At 36.8% G+C, this 19873-nt stretch overlaps 1 protein-coding gene across 8 annotated transcripts in view; it reads left to right on the top strand.

Annotated features, from left to right (window-relative positions):
- Positions 1-19873, top strand: part of ATP8A1 (ATPase phospholipid transporting 8A1) — a 249041-nt gene that overhangs the window by 43452 nt on the left and 185716 nt on the right. For 5 of the 8 annotated variants that reach the window (XM_009447595.5, XM_001150768.6, XM_063809481.1 and 2 more), the window contains one exon: positions 13085-13125. In XM_009447595.5, the coding sequence (XP_009445870.3) occupies positions 13085-13125 (41 nt within the window). Of the gene's footprint in view, positions 1-13084; positions 13126-19225; positions 19300-19873 lie in introns of all 8 variants that reach the window. The other 3 variants (XM_517167.8, XM_009447594.5, XM_063809482.1) reach the window with 1 other exon arrangement.

Below are 19873 nucleotides of genomic sequence, written 5' to 3'. Positions count from 1 at the left end.
CTCCAGCCTGGGTGACAGAGAGAGACTCTATCTTAAAAAAAAGAAAAACAATGCAACAATAAAAAAAAATACAAGTTTAAAAATATAGTATAACAACTATTTACATAGCTATTTACATATTTACTATTTAAATTGTATTAGGTCTTATAAGTAATGTAGAGATGATTTAAAGTATATGAAAGGACATGCATAGGTTATATGCAAATACTGCACCAGTTTATTTAAGGGACTTGAGCATCCATGGATTTTTGTATCCATGGGAGGTCCTGGAACTAATCCCTCATGGGTATTGAGGGGGGACTGTACTTTCTTTCAGATCTTATAAGTCCCATATCCAAGAAATTATGGCTTTTATGTTGGTAGTTGAATTTGTTTCCTAAGAGAATAGTATATTTTTGTTTTCCCCTTTGCTGCCTTTGAGTATTGGTCTTCTTGGTTTGGCAGTTGATAGGAGATAACAAAAATGTTCGAGTAGGATACTGTTTGCTGTCAGATAATTCAGATTGCTTAACATGAAAGCCATCTGTTATTAGGCCAGAATGAAATTCAATTTGCTTTTCTGAATTGAGGCAGAAGTGGGTGTATAGGAGTGGGGAGGGAGGAGTATTTTTGACAGGTAATTAATTTTTGATGGACATCTGAAGCATCCAACTCATTTTCATTTTGTCAGTGTTTATCAAGTCCACATAATGTGTAAGAGACATTTTTTTCTCAATCAAATGTTAACCCTTTTATATTCACAGAGGAATGAATATTTTCTCTCCTTATGTGAGGCATCAGAGGGTAACACTCTCATTCCTTAGCAACTTCAGAAATATAAACTTGTCTTTTTATTTCCAACATTTTCAACCATTTAACTGAAAACTGGTGCTTATTGGATGCCCTGTTTTCACTGATAAGTTAACTCAATCAGGGATCGAATTATGGAGCTGAGACCTAACTCAGAACCTAAAAGTTGTGAACACCACTTCTGGAAACAAGCCTTGCCCCAGAGATATATAAGCTGGTTTGGTTGATGATTCAGTGACCTGATGAATATAAAATTGTGTACTGTTTTCCAACAACCTAGCTGCAGAGGGAAGACAGAGTAGGTTGACGCTCAGAAGTCCAGGGATGTGAGTGAGTCTTGATGAGTTTTATGGTCCACTCCACCCAGAGCACTGTGGCTGCTTCTCTTTGCTCCAGTGTTTTTGTTATGTGATGGTTTGTGCATACTAGATAGGAACACTACAGAGGGAAGGTCCAACTCTTACTCAGCTTTGTGTTCCCAATAGCTCCCAGACCAGGATCCTGTCTTAGTAGGTGCTCTCTGTGTGCATGTTAAATGAACGAGTAAATGAACCACTCTCCAGATAAATACTTGAGTATACATAATAAAGGAAGAAGAAAGACTGGAAATGAAAAGAAGCCTTCCTGAAAATTCATTATCTGGAGTGCGAATAAGATGAAAAGCAGTATCTTCATAACACTGTGTCCCAGACTTTCACAGTCACTGATAAAATCCAAATATGGCAGAAGTTCTTGCCACTTTTTTATCTTCTCTGTCAAAGTCATTATATTATCATTTAACCCTTGCTTCACCTTCTGTCAATACAATAGTTTGTCTACTGATCCCTTTCATTACTCAAAGCACTGCCCTGTTCAGAATGCGCTCATTTTCCTTGTATCTAACCTTACTTTCATTTCCTCTGATCTCTTCCCTCAGTATTTGAACTCACATTTTGGCACAGCCTCCTCCATGTGTCTACACACACAAGAGGCCATCTCTCATTGTTTTCTCTGAGATGAGTTGTTCTGCCAAATATATCTTTGCAGAAATTTATAAATTACAGATTTATAATTGTTATTCTAATATGCACATTGAAGCCAGTCCCCATATGAATTTATTGTGGTGATTGAGCTAGTTTTTATTTTAACTGGTAAAAATATGCTGTCATTTTTTATGAAATGCCATGATGGCTAGCTTGTCAATATTTCAAGTGGAATGACAACTTCATCTAAAATCACAACATGGAGGCCTAGGAAAGGATGGAGTTCAGGTGCAAACTAAGGTATTTGGGAAAATTTGTAAATGCTTCCTAATGAGTAAATTTGCTTTTTAAAACCCCAGGTGTATTCCCTGGACGATGGTCTGTATACATTCTGCATATGAGAATGTGTGGGAGATAGAGCTGCGATCCTTAGCAGCCCATTGATCAACTGGTTTGATGCTACAGTTAAATGAAGGCTAAATTGTTTAATATCGTACCCTATTTTATTATGATACTAAGCATTAGAATAAGTAATAAAGCAGTTTTCTGATTATTTAGAAAAGGTCACATGAAATTCTTTTAAACTAGACACATAGCTAAAAATAATAAATCGACTCATATTCACCTATATCTTCCTTCCCCAGAGCTACATCAATCAGCCTTTTCTGAATGGAGTTGAGTGAGTGACAGCTGATAGCCACTAACAAGACTACTTCCCTGCAGGGCGCATAGTTGCTTATCTCCCACTGGAAACCATTTCAGCTTTCAAGTCCTTTGTGAAAAAGGTGTTGAGTTGATGTGGATTGAATGTGTTGCAGGTTGTTAAGCATGAAATGACCTACTAACAACAAGGCGGAGTTCATCTGGTTCAATTCATTTCAGTGCTGTTCAAAGAGATATATTATGCTAAGGGACTTAAAATAGCAACACCTTTCTTGCCTGCTGAAAAAGAGAGTGTTGCTCCCTTTTTGTCTCTCTGGAGGTACCCCCACATCTGCTCTGTTCAGTAGACCTGAACATATACTCTGCCACGTGTATGTTGGCTTACCTATAAATGGTTTTTAGAAAGTAGTGTTCAGTGATCCTAGGGACTTAAAATTAAGCATATTTATGGCCTAAGTAATTTCAGACATCTATAAGCTTTATAATATTTTCAGATTGTCACAAAGATCTGAGTATTATGCAAATACTAAGATCTAACCATTGAACTGGTTAGATGTCTTCAGCAGTAGCTCTGGATGGAGAGGAGATATTTGTGGGGAAAGACAGCTCCAGGTTGTCTTTCACTTTTTTTTTTTTTTTTGCACACAAAGGAGTAAAACCCATTGAGGAAATTTGGGAAGATGGTTAAAGTGAGAGGACTGATTTTATGGTTGGCTTTATGACTTTGCTCTGTGCTTTATTTGTGTATGTGCATACTCCACTCACATTGTCTTTTATTTTTAAATTTAAACCAGGTAGTCTGCTTTCATGGGAATTTTTCTCTCTCCTGTTTTTGCCAAACCCAAATAAGTTATATTAACATATTTTCTGGGAAAAATGGGTGTGATTCAAAGTTAGAACATTTGTTATTTTACTTCAGAAAGTCTTTATTGAACATCTTTCTTGTGTAGGACCCTGTGTAGAAAATGCAAAGAGAAATCATACTTGTCCTACAGGAAATTATAATCTTGTAGGGAAGATAAGATGCAGACTGATATAATTCAAGGTAAAAAAAAAAAAAAAATTAAGGGCCAAATGAGAGATGTAGGGATTCCAAAATGCCATTTGAGGGGTTCATGAAGTAAGAGTGGAACTTTGGTAAGCAGATATCAGGGTAGTAACTGTGAGTGATGCAGGGTGAAAGGACTAATATGAGCATTACTGTGGAAGTGGGAAGACATGAGATGTACTCTGGAAATAGCAAATAGTCTGTTTTGGCCAGGGCATAGAATCCATGTCATGAAACAATGAGGGACAGGGACAGGGAGGCAAGTTAGGGTCATTTTTCGGAGTCTTTTGAAAACCAGGGTGAGGAACTTGGATGGAATTCTGAAAAGTATGGATAGGCTTCCACTTGTGCTTTTGAAAGAATTTGACAGCTGTATGGAGAGGTGGCAGGGAGAGGCACAGAGAGATTGATTTTCTTATTAAGGAGGGGGACAGGCTGTGTCAAGTAGAAGACAAAGGAAAGCACACAGTGGATAGATTCAACTGGACCTGGCAATGGAGAGAAACCCAGTCAAATACCAAGTGCTGCCAAATCAAAAGACCAGGACTGAGACCCCACTAAATCCAGCATTTAAAAGAAGTAGCCGTTGTTCATTTTTCTTAACTAGAGAGTAGTCGTGGAGCTCTGAAAACCGAAGCCAGATCGCAAGGAGTTGTGGAATGACTGATGGGTGAGGCAGTGGAGGGAGATTTTTCTTTCAAGGAATTTCTCAATTAAGCAGAGGAAAAAGTGAGGGACTCATGACTGTGGGCAGGAAAAAGGGAAAGCATTTCGAGAATAGGGTATTGCTGCTGGTCTTTGTGCTCCGATCACATCGTGCCACTTATATTGATTTTTAATAAGCCATTGGTTCTCAAATTTGGCATCAGAATCCCCTGGAGCATTTGTTAAAACACAGATTGCTGGGACTCACACCTAGAGTTTCTGTAGGCCTGGAGTGGGGCCCCAGAGTTTCAATTTTAAACTCTCAGTGACACTGCTGGTGAGGGGGTCGTGCTTTTAGGACAACTCATTTAAAGGTTGTATAAATAAGTTGATAGAAGTAGTATCAACCAATTTGAAATCAATATATGTATTACATGGTTGAAAGAGGAATCCAGGAAGTTTCCATTGTCTTTTGTGTCAGTGGACACTAATGGTTCAGCCAAGCCCCTGGTGGTTTAATGTAACCTTTATAGGCAAGCTTATACAAGAGACTCTTCCTGTGCCGTGTCAGTTTGTGCCACACTGAGGCTTTTGCCTTAAAGTTGTCTTTGGAAGTAAGAGTCTATATAGTGAATAAAATCATGTTTTAATGTTGGCATATTGGCTTTCCTTCTTTGCCCCAGTCAAAGCCATAGTCTCAGCTATACTACAGTCCTTGATTACCTAAAATTCCTCTTAAATGCTGACTCAGAGGAATTGGAGCACACTACATTTTCTGTGGTTTTACTATTCCTCTATGACAACAGTAGTGTCATTGTCTTTTTGGATGACTTGCCTCTTGTTACCCACTTAAGAAATGATAGGCTGGGTGCGGTGGCTGACGCCTGTAATCCCAGCACTTTGGGAGGCCAAGGCAGGCAGATCACAAGGTCAGGAGTTCAAGACCAGCCTGACCAACATGGCGAAACCCCATCTCTACTAAAAATACAAAAATTAGCCAGGTGTGGTGGCGCGCACCTGTAATCCCAGCTACTCAGGAGGCTGAGGCAGGAGAATTGCTTGAACCTGAGAGGTGGAGGTTACAGTGAGCGGAGATCGTGCCACTGCACTCCAACCTGGGTGACAAAGCGAGACTCTGTCTCCAAAAATATATATATATATTATTGCCCAGGGAGGGCACCCCGGTGACACTTTCAGCAGTGGCCCCAGTGGTAGACCATTCTGATTGGGGTGGTGGGTGGGAGGCGTGCTTCTGTCAGAGAAGCTGATGTTAGAGTATAAGTCAGCACCTGCACCTGTGCATTATTTGATTGGGTCCTGAGAAACTGGCCACTTCCTCCAGGGCCTTTGAGGAATCCCGAATGTTCTCTAACAGAATGTTTTCATTCAAAAAAGAAACCTATTACAACAAAGCTGTTACCTTGTATCCTGCTAAATAAAAACAAGTTACATTTGAGGTAATTGTTTAGTCTGAGCTCTCCCATGGCGGGACTGTCAGACTAATTAAGCTGTTAGAAAACTATAGCAGGTGTGTTTGGTTGGAACTGGTGGAGGAGTTTTGCATTTAAAACAATGAGCTGTCAAAGCACCATACCACTAGCCATTCTGACAATCCTGTCGTAACTTATTCCTACTCCCCTTCACCAGGCTTCTTTAATCATCTCCTCTAGGCTCTTAACGCTTTCCATATATTGGAGGAATGTCATCTTCCTAAATGAAGGTAGAGAGGAACACAGTCACCTCCTTGTTGAAATCTAATCCAGTTACATTGTGACTGGTTTCTTGAACACATTCGAAATGTACAAAATTACATTGGCCTTGGCTGTGTAATGTGAGGTTTACCTAATTCTCTACTGAAATGAATACATTAAAAAAAAAAAAACCTGTAGAATCAGAATAGCATCTCTGTTACTTTTGGCCCAACAACCCTAAATGCTCATCACAGGCTGGGCATTGTTTCTTGCTTTCTCTAAACTTAGGTTTGTGCCGGGTCAGAGGAGGTTGATGATTTAAAAATACCTAGATTGCTAATTCAGTCACCAGCATAATACATGTGGTGGTGTTTATTTTCATTGTTCTAAGGACTGGGTGTTTAAGAACCAGTTCTAAAAGATAACAATGAATTATAGGATTGACTTGTTTCCTTGGCCAGTGTTCAAGTCTTGATTTGTATGGAAACTTTTTTTTATGTTGTGAGCTGATTTTTAACTTTATCAGAGTATACTCATCTATATTCCAAGAAGACACTAGCCTCAAGTTTGTGTATTTCCTTTCTTCATTTCTGTATTCTGGTTTTGTATTTCAAGAACACAATAAATGGGGGATGGGGTAGAAGTACGTCCTCATTTCTAAGGAGCCTACCAGCACTGCAGATGCAGCAGGCCCATGCAGCAAGTATTGAACAGCAAGGTTCTGTAATATTTTCAAAGAAGCGTTACTCTATTTAGTTAGGATTCCAACCCAGTGTAGGGATGTAAAGGTAATTTATACTTTCATTAATCCAGACCACTACAGCCTTCAGAATAAATATCAGATACTCATCAGACTGACAAAATTCAAGGAATGGATAAGTTTGTGCTTGTCTCAGTTTATAGTCAGTGGAAATTTATACATTGCTGGTAAAAGTGTGGAGTGCTGTAGATTCTTAGGTGTCTGGTTGTATCTGATAAAATTACAAACTCAAATGCCCCGGAGTCAGCAATGTTCTCTGGGGCATTCTCTCTTATAGGGTACAATCATGTGAATATATTTCATTGCTGTGGTAGTAGAAAAAAATAGAAGTCAGAATTTGCACCGGGGGGAGAATAGTTGAATGCTTTATGATGCAGCTGTTGTGGAAAATTGAGTTGTCTCACACAGGGCAAGGACAGCTCTGTGCCTATCTCTAGGACACCTGGAAGTGTGATGCTGAACACTGCCTAAGACAGGGATGAGACGGACTAGCTGGTGATTTATAATGTGCTGTTTAAGGTTTGAAACTCCCTTGTAGCCACCCAAGACTAGCTTCTCTACTCAGTTTAAGCATATATAGAGATTGATGGCTTAACTAGTTTTACTGGCTACACTGTTTTCCTTGGCTAGTCAACTAGAGGGTAGAAAAGACCCCACTGGAAACTTTTTCCTGGGCTTTCCTGAAATTCAGATTTCACATACATACCATGGAGCTTCAAAACCCATGTTGAGGGTGAAAGAGAAGGGATCCTGGGGAGCCATGCCTGTCAGTCTCTCAGGCCTCTGATGCTTTTCTGGGATTTCATTTTCCTGCTGTACCATATCCTTTGCCTTGAGTAAAGTCTTCTGTGAATACATCCTGTTAAGTCTTGTGTGTCCGCCTAATTATCCAACCCATTGTAATTGACACATCTGTGCCATGGAGTATTTTCCAAAAATGAGTTAAATATCTCTGCTTTTCATTAAAGTATTTATGGCATGTTGAGTGGAAAACCAAGTGGCAGAGAAATTCTAAAAGGGAAAGAAAAAACAAGAATGTCCATGTTTGTCTAGAGAAAGGTGTGCGAGGATTCATCAGTTAGTACTCCTTACTGTGAGAAACTGGCCTTGAGAAGAGGAATGTCAACTTTTACCTTGTATACATACCTGTCTTGCTGGAAACATGTATTGATTTTGTCATTTGGTAGAAAACATTGAATGTGTATTTAAAAGTTTCTTAGATGTGTACATTTGGGCAGTATTCCACATTTTTCTAAGTATTTTTCCAATAATGAATTGAGAGAGAACATTTGGGTGGAGAGGAGAATGCACTGTTTGGCTGGAGACAAAGATTTGCAAAAGGTCAGTTGGAGAAAGGAGGTAAATAAGTTTGAACGTGGAGAGAAAACTGATCAGAGCAAGGTTGAGGGAAAATGAGCACGTACAGAAGATGGAGGCGTCAAGCAGATTTGAAGGAGGACGGCAGAAGTGCAGCAGATTTGGAGGCGGTTTTCCATGTAAGTGCCACTGGATTCCACTATCCGTTACTGAGTGAAGACTCTCTGGCATAATCTGTTGGATCTGAGAAGCCTGTTGTGACACTTCCCATGTGTTAAATGGCACCCAACAAAGTGGATCAGGGCTATTTTTACATGTGAACTAACAAACATCTGTAAAGTCACAGCATGTTGAGGAGGGCTAGATTAAATTACAGAGCTGGAAGGAGTGGCCCTGAGCTGATACCAGAGAACAGTTTGTGTTAGTGCCTCTGAGGGTTACATAACCATTTCTAACTGCTTGCACTGAAAATTGGTTTAGTCACTTATAAAACTGAGATGTCTATTTTAAGCAAATGTTAAAATAGTTCATTGGCATCTTTTTCTGTAGCTATTTTTTAATTCAGTTATAGTTCACATACCATAAAATTCACCATGTTGAAGGATACAGTTCAGGGGTGTTTAGTGCATTCACAAGGTTATGCACCGATCACCACAACCTTAATTCTAGAACATTTTCATTAATCCAAAAAGAAACCCTATACATGTAAACAGTCAGTCTTTCTTTCTTCCTTGAATCCCTTGCAGTCACTAACCTACCTTTTGTCTCCATGGATTTGTCTGTTCTTGGCATCTTATGTACATGGGATCATACAATACGTGGCCCTTTGTGTCTGGGTTCTTTCACTTAGCATATCTCCAAGATTCATTCATGTCATTGTATCCACACTTAAATTATTTTTATGGCAGAATAACATTCCATTTAATGGCTATACCACATTTTGTTATCCATTCATCAGTTGATAGACATGTGGGTTGTTTCTACCCTTTGGCTGTTATGAATAATGTTTCAGTGAACATTCATATACAAGTTTTGTGTGAACATATGTTTTCCGTTTGCTTGGGTATACACCTAGTAGTAGAATTTCTGGGTCTATGGTAACTGTGCTTAACTTTTTGAGGAACTGCCAAAGTATTTTCCTATACAACTATTTATTAAATGTCATGTTTATGTTATTTTTAACATGAGCCCTACTAGGTAGTGGAGTTGTATCTTCAGTAAATCTATAACTGTTGCAATGGTTTTATATGATCCTATGACAGATAAGAATATTAGTGGATCCAGCATTCCACCCAGCTAGTACTTACTGAGCACCTTTATGTCAGTGTGTGCTGTGTGATAACACTGGAATGGTAACAGTGAGTATAATAGGGAAGGTTTCTCTTGTCATGGATCTTATAATCTGGGGGAAGAGACAGCCCTTAAATAATCCTGTTTAATTAAGTATACAGTAAAACTGTGATGCTGTGATAAGTGTTCTAAAGGAAAAGTGCACGGAGCTCATTTAGATTTGGGGGTGAGGAGGAAGGACTGGGTGTCAACACAATGTCCCCTGAGAAAGTGCTGTTAAAGCTGAGATCTACAAGGTGTGTGTACAAGTTAACTAGGTGAGGATGGAGGGAAAGAGAATTCTAGGCATGGAAACATGTGCGAAGGATTTGAGACAGCAGAGAGCACGGTGCGCTCACTACAGAGGGCATAAGGAGGGTGTGTTGGGAGTGACAAGAAGTGATGACAGGAAAGAGGCAAGAGCTGCTTCATAAAAGGCCTTGTAGATGTTTTGGTTTATTTTTTGAGCCTAGGGAAGCCGATTGAAGAGTTCTGAGCAAGGGGTGACCCAAGTTTGTGTGTAAGGACTGATACATAATAATATGTAATTATAACATTTATGTAAAATCATCATAGATAGTCCTTATAGCTACACTGTAGAAACTGAATTTGAAAGAGATTAAGAATGAATGCAGGAAACTAGCCTGAGGCTAATACAGACATCCAGTTGGGAGGGGGTGGTTCCTTGAACTAGGGGTGCTGATATTGGTGATGGTGGAGAAGATTTTTAAAATATTGGCAGATTTTGAGATGCTAAAGGCATAAAATCAACAGGAAGTTTTTAGTAGTAAAAATTATTCCAGAGTTTCAAAGGCATTTTTCTGTAAGAGTTTTCAAAGGGGATAAACAGGGAGGCATATGAGCATAATAAAACTGCCAAAAAATCATAATACAGCACTGTTCACAAAGAGAAATTAAGTTGTGTCAAAAGCATTGCTACAGAAACAACAAAATAAAAGTTAAAAAAACTATACCCAAACTAATAAGTGAAGTAACAAAATTACAGGGTGACAAGGTCATTCATTGTACAAAAATTTAATGCATTTCTAAATACTGCCAACGACTGGAATATAGAATAAAAAATAACCCTCGTGAGATTAAGAAAAAACATAAAATATCAAGAATTAAATCTAGTGAAAGACCCATTCACAGAAAACTACAAAACATATCCAAGAAAAATTAAGATGTAAATAAGTAGAGAAAGATAGCTTGTCCGTGAATTGGAAGACTTGAGACCCAAATCAAATTCCAGGAAGATAGTGTGTTCTCCGGAGCTTATTCATCCTGTCTAATCTGAAGTCTTAATCTTCATGTCAAATATCTTGATTTTAGAAATATTGGACACTTATAGTTTTTTTTAAAAAAAAAACTAAGTATTACTATTGGGATAATTACTAATATGAGATAGGATCCGAAGGAAATAAGTGGCAATAAAGAGCTCTAGACACTATTGACCAGTTTTTCCTAAATTAATGCAAACTTATAGCCCACTCACTCTGTCAGTTGATCTTGGGTGTAGTTGATTTGAACAGGACTTTACCATCTCTCTTTGTTACCATCTCTCTTATTATATTGTAGCCACTGGGTTACATAATTAAAGGGGAGCTCTTATTTATTTATTTATTTATTTATTTATTTTTATTTTATTTTATTTTATTTTATTTTTGAGACGGAGTCTTGCTCTGTCACCCAGGCTAGAGTGCAGTGGCGTCATCTTGGCTCACTGCAACCTCCCCCTCGCGGGGTCAAGCCATTCTCCTGTCTCAGCCTCCCAAGTAGCTGGGACTACGGGTGTGTGCCACCATGCCTGGCTAATTTTTTTGGTGTTTTTTTAGTAGAGACAGGGTTTCACCATGTTGGCCAGGCTGGTCTCGAACGCCTGACCTCAGGTGATCCACTCACCTCGGCCTCCCAAAGTGCTGGGATTACAGGCGTGAGCTACTGCTCCCAGCCCTCATTTATTCTTTATGCTTTGTTACAACTTATTTTGAGGAACATACTGCACCTCTTGCTTTTCTCCCGGAGGCTGTTTTGACTCCGGGTCAGAAACACCAAACCCCTACTGCTCCGTGAGCACCATCGAGCAGGGGATTTACTCCTGGGATCAGTTTGGGTGAGCTCTGCAGGCATTAGAGTCTTGTGTTTCAGGATACAGTGATCAATTTAAGGTGCCTGTGCTTTAGATCCTTGGTCCGTAACTGTTTAAGCACTGTAAAAATTGGTACTTTAACTTCTGCGGTTAAGATATTGTACTGGAAATACTTTATTTGAGCTCTCTCTAGCTTGGAATGATTATTTTTTTAAACTAATGAAGTTGATTCACGAAAATGCACTGTAAGGTATTCATTAATTTGTTTTATAAGCATCTGAATGTACTATATACCAAAAGTGCTGCAAGTACAAGTAATTAAAAAAAAATGGCTAAGACATAATGTATGTGTTCAGGGAATTTAGAAACACAGATAATATTTTAATTTAAATAATTGTGACACTGATTTCAAAACATTTTTGTTTTTAATATTAAATTTGCTGTTTAACATTTTGGGGATTATTATTGTGATCGATTTAGAGGGTTCAGGCTTCATCTATCCCAACATCAAAAGAAACTGAATCTGTTTTTGTACCTATAAATTACGCATTTTGCAAATACTTACTGAGTAGCTACTGTGTGCCAGGTACTGTGCTGTTTCCAGGGAATATAATATTAAAACAAATATTAAATGCTTTTCCCTCATGGAATTTACATCTGGATAATTTGTTGATGGGCCTTGACATATTTCTCTCCCTAAGTACTAAGTGCTGTGCCGGCTACCTCACATACTCTCTTATCCTGTTTTATTTTTATTTTTACTTTTATTTTTTGGTGTTTATTAGCATACTCAGTGTTATAGCACAGACAACATCACAGGAAAAAAAAATTATACTGGATAACCCTACTGATGTGAAGCAGTAGCGAAACCCTAAGAAATACCTACCCCTCATCATAATTTAATAGTAGCATCTTCTTTTGCCTTTTTTTTTTCTTTTCAGAAAACCAAATATAGAAAATTTGGATTTTTAAGGCCAGGCATGGGGGCTCACGCCTGTAATCCAAGCACTTTGGGAGGCTGAGGCGGGCAGATCACTTGAGGTCAGGAGTTCGATACCAGCCTGGCCAACATGATGAAATGCTGTCTACTAAAAACACAAAAATTAGCCACACATGGTGGTGCATGCCTGTAGTCCCAGCCACCTGGAAGGCTGAGGCAGGAGAATGGCTTGAACCTGGGAGGCGGAGGTTGCAGTGAGCCAAGATTGTGCCATTGCACTCCAGCCTGGGTGACAGAGTGAGACTCCATCTCAAAAAAAAAAAAAAAAGAAAAGAAAATTTGGGTTGTTTTTGCTTTTTGTTGCTGTTTGTTTTTTTGCACTAATATAAACCTAAAGGTACAAATTCTTTCTCTGTTGGCTTTATGTGTTAAATTTTTACTAAACTATTAGAAATCTATTATTCTGTGCTTGTGATTTTTCTTTTTAAACATTGCTACTCTTGTAGCATCTGAAATGTTTTTAAGCTTGTCGCTTCCTTTTTCACATCATTTTTGTGGCTTTCTCCTCCAGCTGAGCCCCATAGTTCCTCTATGTGCTAAAGAAAGCCCTTGGTAACACCAATCAGATGCTCTCTGTTAGTGATGTTGTTGTGGGAGCTAAAATATACATTGGTTGTTTCTAATTTTTGTGTAAGTTTACATATTCTTGCTATCATAATTAGAATTTTAACCTATAAAAATTCCTACTAGTTATTTTGACTGAAGCTATTCGTTTAAAATGATTATTTCATGAGAAATGGCCTTTTCATAGTAAAAAATGTTGTTTAAAATGTCACCTTTTCTCTTTCCAGTTTTGAGAAATGGTGCTTGGGAAATTGTCCACTGGGAAAAGGTATGCACTGATTTTTATTTTGTTCCAGGAGAAGAAATGCATAGCAGTGTACTCTAGTATATATAATTTTTTGTATAATATGAGCAAATGTGAAGAATTTTACTAATATAAAAGCTATTTAGTAATATAAACATGCATGGCATCTTCAGTCACATTCATTTAATATTTCTGCTGTATTATAGAAAGACTTATTTTGAAAAATATCTAGAACTTTTTGTTTTTTTCATAGTATATTTTGAGTACTGTTATCATAGATTTTATTTAACCATGAACTGTTTTGTGTTGTAATTTTTTGCTTTACTCATCTACTGTCCAAGTAAAAATAAGAATTTGAGTTCTGATGTTTTACTTCTGCATATTTTACTTCAAATTCATATAGTGAGACTAATTACATTTGCTTACCACTAATTCCTTTAAAACAAAAATCTTACAAATTAAACATTGTCTTCTAATGAAATCAGTTCTTTAACATCAAAGATTAATTTGTTTATAGGACCTCTAACATGGCAGTTAGTAGGTTAAGTCATAATTTAACAAATGTTATTCAGGTGTTTATTCTTTTCAGACTTCACTTTCAAAAGGTAAGCAATTATTATTAGTTCTCCCTTAGTTCTGGAAGAAGGTTTAAAATCTAGTCATCCACAAATGAATAGCTTTGGTAACTTGGTAAAAGACTTTTTGGAGTCTGAGCCACCCTTCTTAGGGCACTTTATTTCCTGGGATTGCCAGGACATTAGAGGTGTATCTCACAGGACAGTATTTTGCTAGGACAATCGAAGTGTAACCAACAGTTTATTTGCACTCCAGTACTTCCCAGCTAGTTGAAGTCCATGCCCTTGATTCTACCTTGTCATGGTCATCTTGTATTTCTGCAGAGGAGATCTTGTACCCCCCAATTAAAAATTAATTAAATTTCTGTTGATTTTCAATCAGTGGCTAGAATAGAGACTGACATCTCCTCTTTCATATAGTTGAAATTTTACCCCTATTTTTTCTTTGGTTTTTGACATGAGAGCAACAAATGGGAAAATACCTTGGTTGTGTTTTATTTATTTCTGTGATAGGAATCTCTTTTTCAGAAGAACAAAATAAAAATGCTAAAAGCAATTTCAAAATAAGTTTCTTTTCTACTCTTTTCTGGCACCTATGGAATTAAACATTTTAGAAAGAAGACAGGTAGGATATAATCAAGTATGATAAGTTGAATTTTATTACAAATATTATTTTACCTAGGGTTGTCAGTGTAGTTAACATAAATATGCATGCTAATAAATAACCTAGGCTGCTTGCTCAGAAAATAAACAGAAAGTCAGAAGATAATAACGTACTACTTCACTCTAAACCTTTAAAATGTCTTATTTTCCTAATAAACAATCATTATTTCAAGATTGTGCTAACCTACCTGGATTATTGTAATTCTTACTTTTCCTATTTTTGACAGACAAATCACCAGCCAGGATTACCCATAATAATAGCATTTTCAGTCATCTCACAGGTCAATGGCACACCTAACCTAGGCATCCCATTTTGAGATAAAGAAGGACAGAATTTAAAGTGTTGCCAAAAGTCATCCAGCCCAAAAGAGCTGAAGTTATTTAATAATTAGAATTATAGAAGTAATTAGAATCACTAAAAGTTGGTTCAGTGATGAAATCATGATAAATATTCAAAAATTAACATCATTCTTAAGTTGGCAGTATCAAGTTTGAAAATAAAGTGAAGAAGAGGTCTCGTTCCCAGTGGCCTATGGGAGGCCTACAAGTAAATTTAACGTATGTGTATGACCTTTGTAAAGAAAGCATCCAAACTTTGATATTCAAGATTCATACAAATTTACAAGTATGTCATATTCCCAGGAAAATTAAAAGTGAAATATCACTTGTTCCAAATTATGAAGTAATATAATCCCAGGGAAATTATTATATTTTCCTCAAGAATTGACTAAATTTTTCATCTGATTTGCAAAAATAAACAGTTAAGAAAGTAGAATATATTTTGGAAAAATGAACAGTGTGCAAAGATTACAGGTGAAATGGAAAGCAAAAGTTATTAAAATACTGTGGTTTGCAAAAATAGACATTGATGAGTAGAATAACATGGAGCAGATTTAAGTAGTACAGAATAAAATATAGTGCCCTGAAATAAGGCCTGTTTAATATTTGAAAAAGGAGGCAAAAATTATTTTTTAAAGAATTGCTATCACAGATTAGCAGTTTTAAGAAATAGCATTTGAATATTTATATCTAAGTCACAACCTATGCTAAAATAAATGTCAACTGACTAAAAGAGTTAAATGTTAAAATGTTGTTTTTAGAAAACGTACAAATAGAATAAAGGCCTTAATATTTGAAGAAGAGCAATATCTCAAAATCTATGGAATTAGATTATATAAATTTTAAAACAAATACACAACAAAAACTGCCACAAATAAGTAGGCAGGCTATGTGAAATATTTGCACCAAATAGGACAAATGATTAAGATCATTGTTATATAAATAAGAAAACTTGACAGTAAACCAGAAATATAATTGACCAGACTCAGTATAATATTCAACCTAATAAAATTTGCAAATTTAAACCATATTGAAGTTTCATTTGCTACCTATTCAATAAATAAAAACAAACATTTCAGATTTATTTTTATGAAATATTTTATTTACATACTATTGTGAACAAGCAGTTTTTGGCTATTTATATTGAGAACTGTGAAAACGGGATTCTGGAAATTTATCCCAAGAAAAGAATCTTAAAGTTGGAGAATATCTCCACGTGTATAAAAATGTTTATTGTAGCATTATTTACTTATAATAGCAAAAAACTAGAACATATGGAAATGCAACAATAGGGACAGTTTTATAAATTATGGCATTTTATACTCATATATTTTGTGACAAGTAAAATCTGTAATGTCACATGGTGTAGCAACACAGAAGAAATTATACTATTCATTCGACAAGTGTTTATTGAGTGCATATGCCAGGCAGTGAGCTTAAAGCAGCAAGCAAGACAAGTAAGGGTTCCTGTATCATAAGATATAGGTGAAAAAAAATAGTACTATGTACACTGAAATACTGGCTTTGTAAATCGTTTATTGAACAAGTGAACAGGCACAAAAGCAGCCTTGTTGGGATAACAAGATTTTGAGGCAAGTCTTTTCTTTGCCTTATATGATATTTAGTCCAATTAAAAATAAAATCAATAAACCAAAACCAAGAGTGTCGTCTACATGCCAAGGTAATATGATAGACCTTAGTGTAAATGGGCTTTACTTCAGGGCTCTTTCTCTGCCTTTCTAAATGTGTGGCTACTGTGGTTGCTCTTTAATGATCCTCAAAGGACCTACAAATTTGCCTAGCATGCATCTAATCATTCACAGCTGGGCAGACTTCAGCTCTCAGATATTAGTGGTTTATCTCTCCAGTTACTGCCCTGAAACCTTTTCCCTGTTGCAGAAGGTTAACTTGCAGATACATAATTTTAAAAGAAAGTATGGTAATCACAAAGCCCTACACAAGGAACTACATTGTGACTCCTGAACGGTAAGCTGCTGGCTTCATTGCTCTTGCCACAGATTATTTCTTTACAATGAGGTGCATCTAACACTGTTCACAGGTTTTTGAGATGTATGCAGGTGGAGAATTTAGCCAAAGAATCTTGGAATCAACATATTCTTCTGGCTTATTAAGGAAGCATGGTGGGCTGTATGCATGTGTAAAAGTTACTCTGTAAAGCCACTTTAATGCATGAAGCTTCCACCACAATATGTATTTCTTTTTTCTTTTCTTTTTTTTTTTTTTTTTTGAGATGGAGTCTCGCTCTGTTGCCCAGGCTGGAATGCAGTGGCGCAATCTCGGCTCACTGCAACCTCCACCTCCTGGGTTCAAACGATTCTCCTGCCTCAGCCTCCTGAGTAGCTGGGATTACAGGTGCCCGCCACCATGCCCAGACAATTTTTGTATTGGTAGAGACGGGGTTTCGCCATGTTGGCCAGGCTGGTCTTGAATTCCTGACCTCAGGTGATCCGCCCGCCTCAGTCTCCCAAAGTACTGGGATTACAGGTGTGAGCCACCACGCCCAGCTAATAGTTGGATTTTTAAATCAGGCTATTGCAGTCTGATAATCTTACTATTTTACATAATCCTTGATGTTGCAAATATGAGTGACTTCAGAAGGCTGTAGGTAGTGGACTGAAAGCCCTAAACATTTCCTTAACTTTGGCATTTTGGGGACTAAAATTGCTTTATCATGACATTCCTCCAATTAGAATATGTATGATTAAAGCATTTTTGTCATCTTGACTTTTTCTTCTCTTGGTTCCTCTTATGCACACACTAGGCTGGAAGGGGAATGCCATATTAGGAGCTCAGAATCCAAAAGGAAAGACAGGTGTTTGGATGTCTTTTGAGAAATTGATCTTAAACATAGACTTTCCAAGGAGTTAAGTTCCCTGCTTTCCGTACAGTAAAGAACTTTAGCAGTCATTGATTTAGCATGCTTTAGTAAGAACTTCAGCATTTAGTAAGCCCCTGGTTTTCCCAGGCCACTGGGGTACCATATAAATTGTTACTATTTTATTGAGTTTAGGAACCACAAGCCCTTCTTTTATCTTACAATGAGTAAAGATGTTGGAAAGCAGCACAATCAATTAGGGATTTGTTTAAGTCTCACTGTTAGACTCTAACACGATAGTGTAGAGGACGTGATTCTGATTTTGTGAAGCACATAGTTGAATTTAAGAGGAAACATTGACATACAGGAGTTGATTAAAGAAAATTAAATGGTAACCTGGATGCATTCTAAGTGCCATGATTTCAGAGAATTTGCATTTTACTATCTTTCTCAGTGAGTGTAATCACAGTACCATCACAGCACATTATTTTAAAGACCAGTTTACATTTATACTTGCAGTTTTTAATTTTTCCTCTTTGCCCTTTTTTGAGGTAGGGGGTGTTTGATTCCAAGATCCCTGGTAATTTGCCAGTTTCAGCTAGTCCAACTTTCAGATTTCAGCTGAATTATTTTTTGAATCAAGGGACCCAGAACTTAAGCATACATGTCATAAATAAAAAGACAATACCCCTGCCCCAACCTTTTCTAACCTCTTCTTTTGGTAAATAATAGACGGCAGTGGGCTGCCTCTGCAGTAATTTCTTCTTATGATTCCCACAAAAGACACTATTCTGTTCTTACCCTCATAGTGTTATTTTAGAGTTCAAGGAAAAGTAGGGAGGGGGAAGAACAAATAGGCTTTAATTTAGAAAGTCTTTTTTTTCCATCTATTAAGTATTGAAATTCATGTTTAGTCTCATTTGTCTACTAAGAGGTCAACTTTCATGATGTAAAGGGAGCGGCTAACAGTGTAACTTGGTCAACTCAGTTAAGCCAAGTTGTTGCTTAGTTATTGTATTGTTTGCCAAAAGCTATACGACACATCTGTCACTTAAATTACTGCTATCAGTTTTTGAAAATAGTATATCTTTGTCTTTATGCCGGGCTCAGAAAAATGCTAAGAGGTAGTACAATGAAGAGATTAATTTTTAATTTAAAATACATTGATAGTTTCACAAAATTATGCAAAATCAGGATTTGCAGACAGTCAAATGTGGATTTGAGTCTAAGCTCTTCAACTCCCCATGATCTTGAGCAAAAATCTCAGAATCTCAGACTCATTTTCTTTCTCTTCAAATGATAAGTTATAAGCAATACTTGTTTCACAAGCGTTATTGTGAGGAGCAATTATATATGATAGCGTCTCCAGTTGCATTGAGATTTTCTTCAATAGGATAAAGATTTATATTGGTAAATTCCTCCTTTATATTTTTATGTCAGAGAGGATATGAGAAGTTAAGGTGTCAATTAAGTGGATAGAATAGATTGATTTTATCAAGATAAGTTATATATCCAATATACAATGTTCATTTTTTTAAAACTCCTCCAACCCTGGTCTCACTCCTAGATAATTTTCTTCCATTTTGTGAAGATAAGTGGTTCTTGTTTGCCGATAACCATTTTTACTGTATTCTGTGCTTTTTACAATGGGTTGTATATTTGTAACTATCTTTCAATGCAGATAATTAACCAATTCCCAGTTTTCTTTCAGGTAAATGTTGGAGATATAGTTATAATAAAAGGCAAAGAGTATATACCTGCTGACACTGTACTTCTCTCATCAAGGTAGAGATGCCTACTGATGCTCAAACAGTGTAGAGGATGGTTTCTCTACCCTGCATTGACCTTGTGATTTCTCCAAGGAAATAAGGAATAAACGAAGAATTTAAAACCTCTCTAATAATTTTTATTTAAACATTTAAAAAATTGATTGGACTTAAAGGGCTCTTTCATGTTTGCCATATAGAATAAGTGATAGGTACTATACTTTATCATTCAAGTATAATTAAGAGTCTACTCTCCCTCTGGATCTATCCAGATCTTTTGTGGGGATCATAACTCTTTTAAGATTTCCTGTCATTTATTTTATATAACACATGGATTGGGTTCTATTGATATTTTTTATCTTTCAGTCCTTGTTCATCATAAATCCCTACAAAGTTTCTTGATTATTATGATGGAATGGTATAAAAAATGGATGAATGATTCTTTTTGCCATTATGCCTTTTGAAATGCCATACTCTTCCAACAGAAAAGTACTTTGCTCTTTCTTTTAAGTTCTTTCAGTTACTTAATTTAAATAATTTTCATTTTACTCATATTTTAATCATGAATTAGTATTCAGAACATATGGCACTGT

Source organism: Pan troglodytes, chromosome 3 (assembly GCF_028858775.2).
Source record: "Pan troglodytes isolate AG18354 chromosome 3, NHGRI_mPanTro3-v2.0_pri, whole genome shotgun sequence".
NCBI classification, from domain to species: domain Eukaryota; kingdom Metazoa; phylum Chordata; class Mammalia; order Primates; family Hominidae; genus Pan; species Pan troglodytes.
The sequence above is the reverse complement of the archived record's forward strand: the minus strand, read 5'-3'. Positions and strand labels throughout refer to the sequence as shown.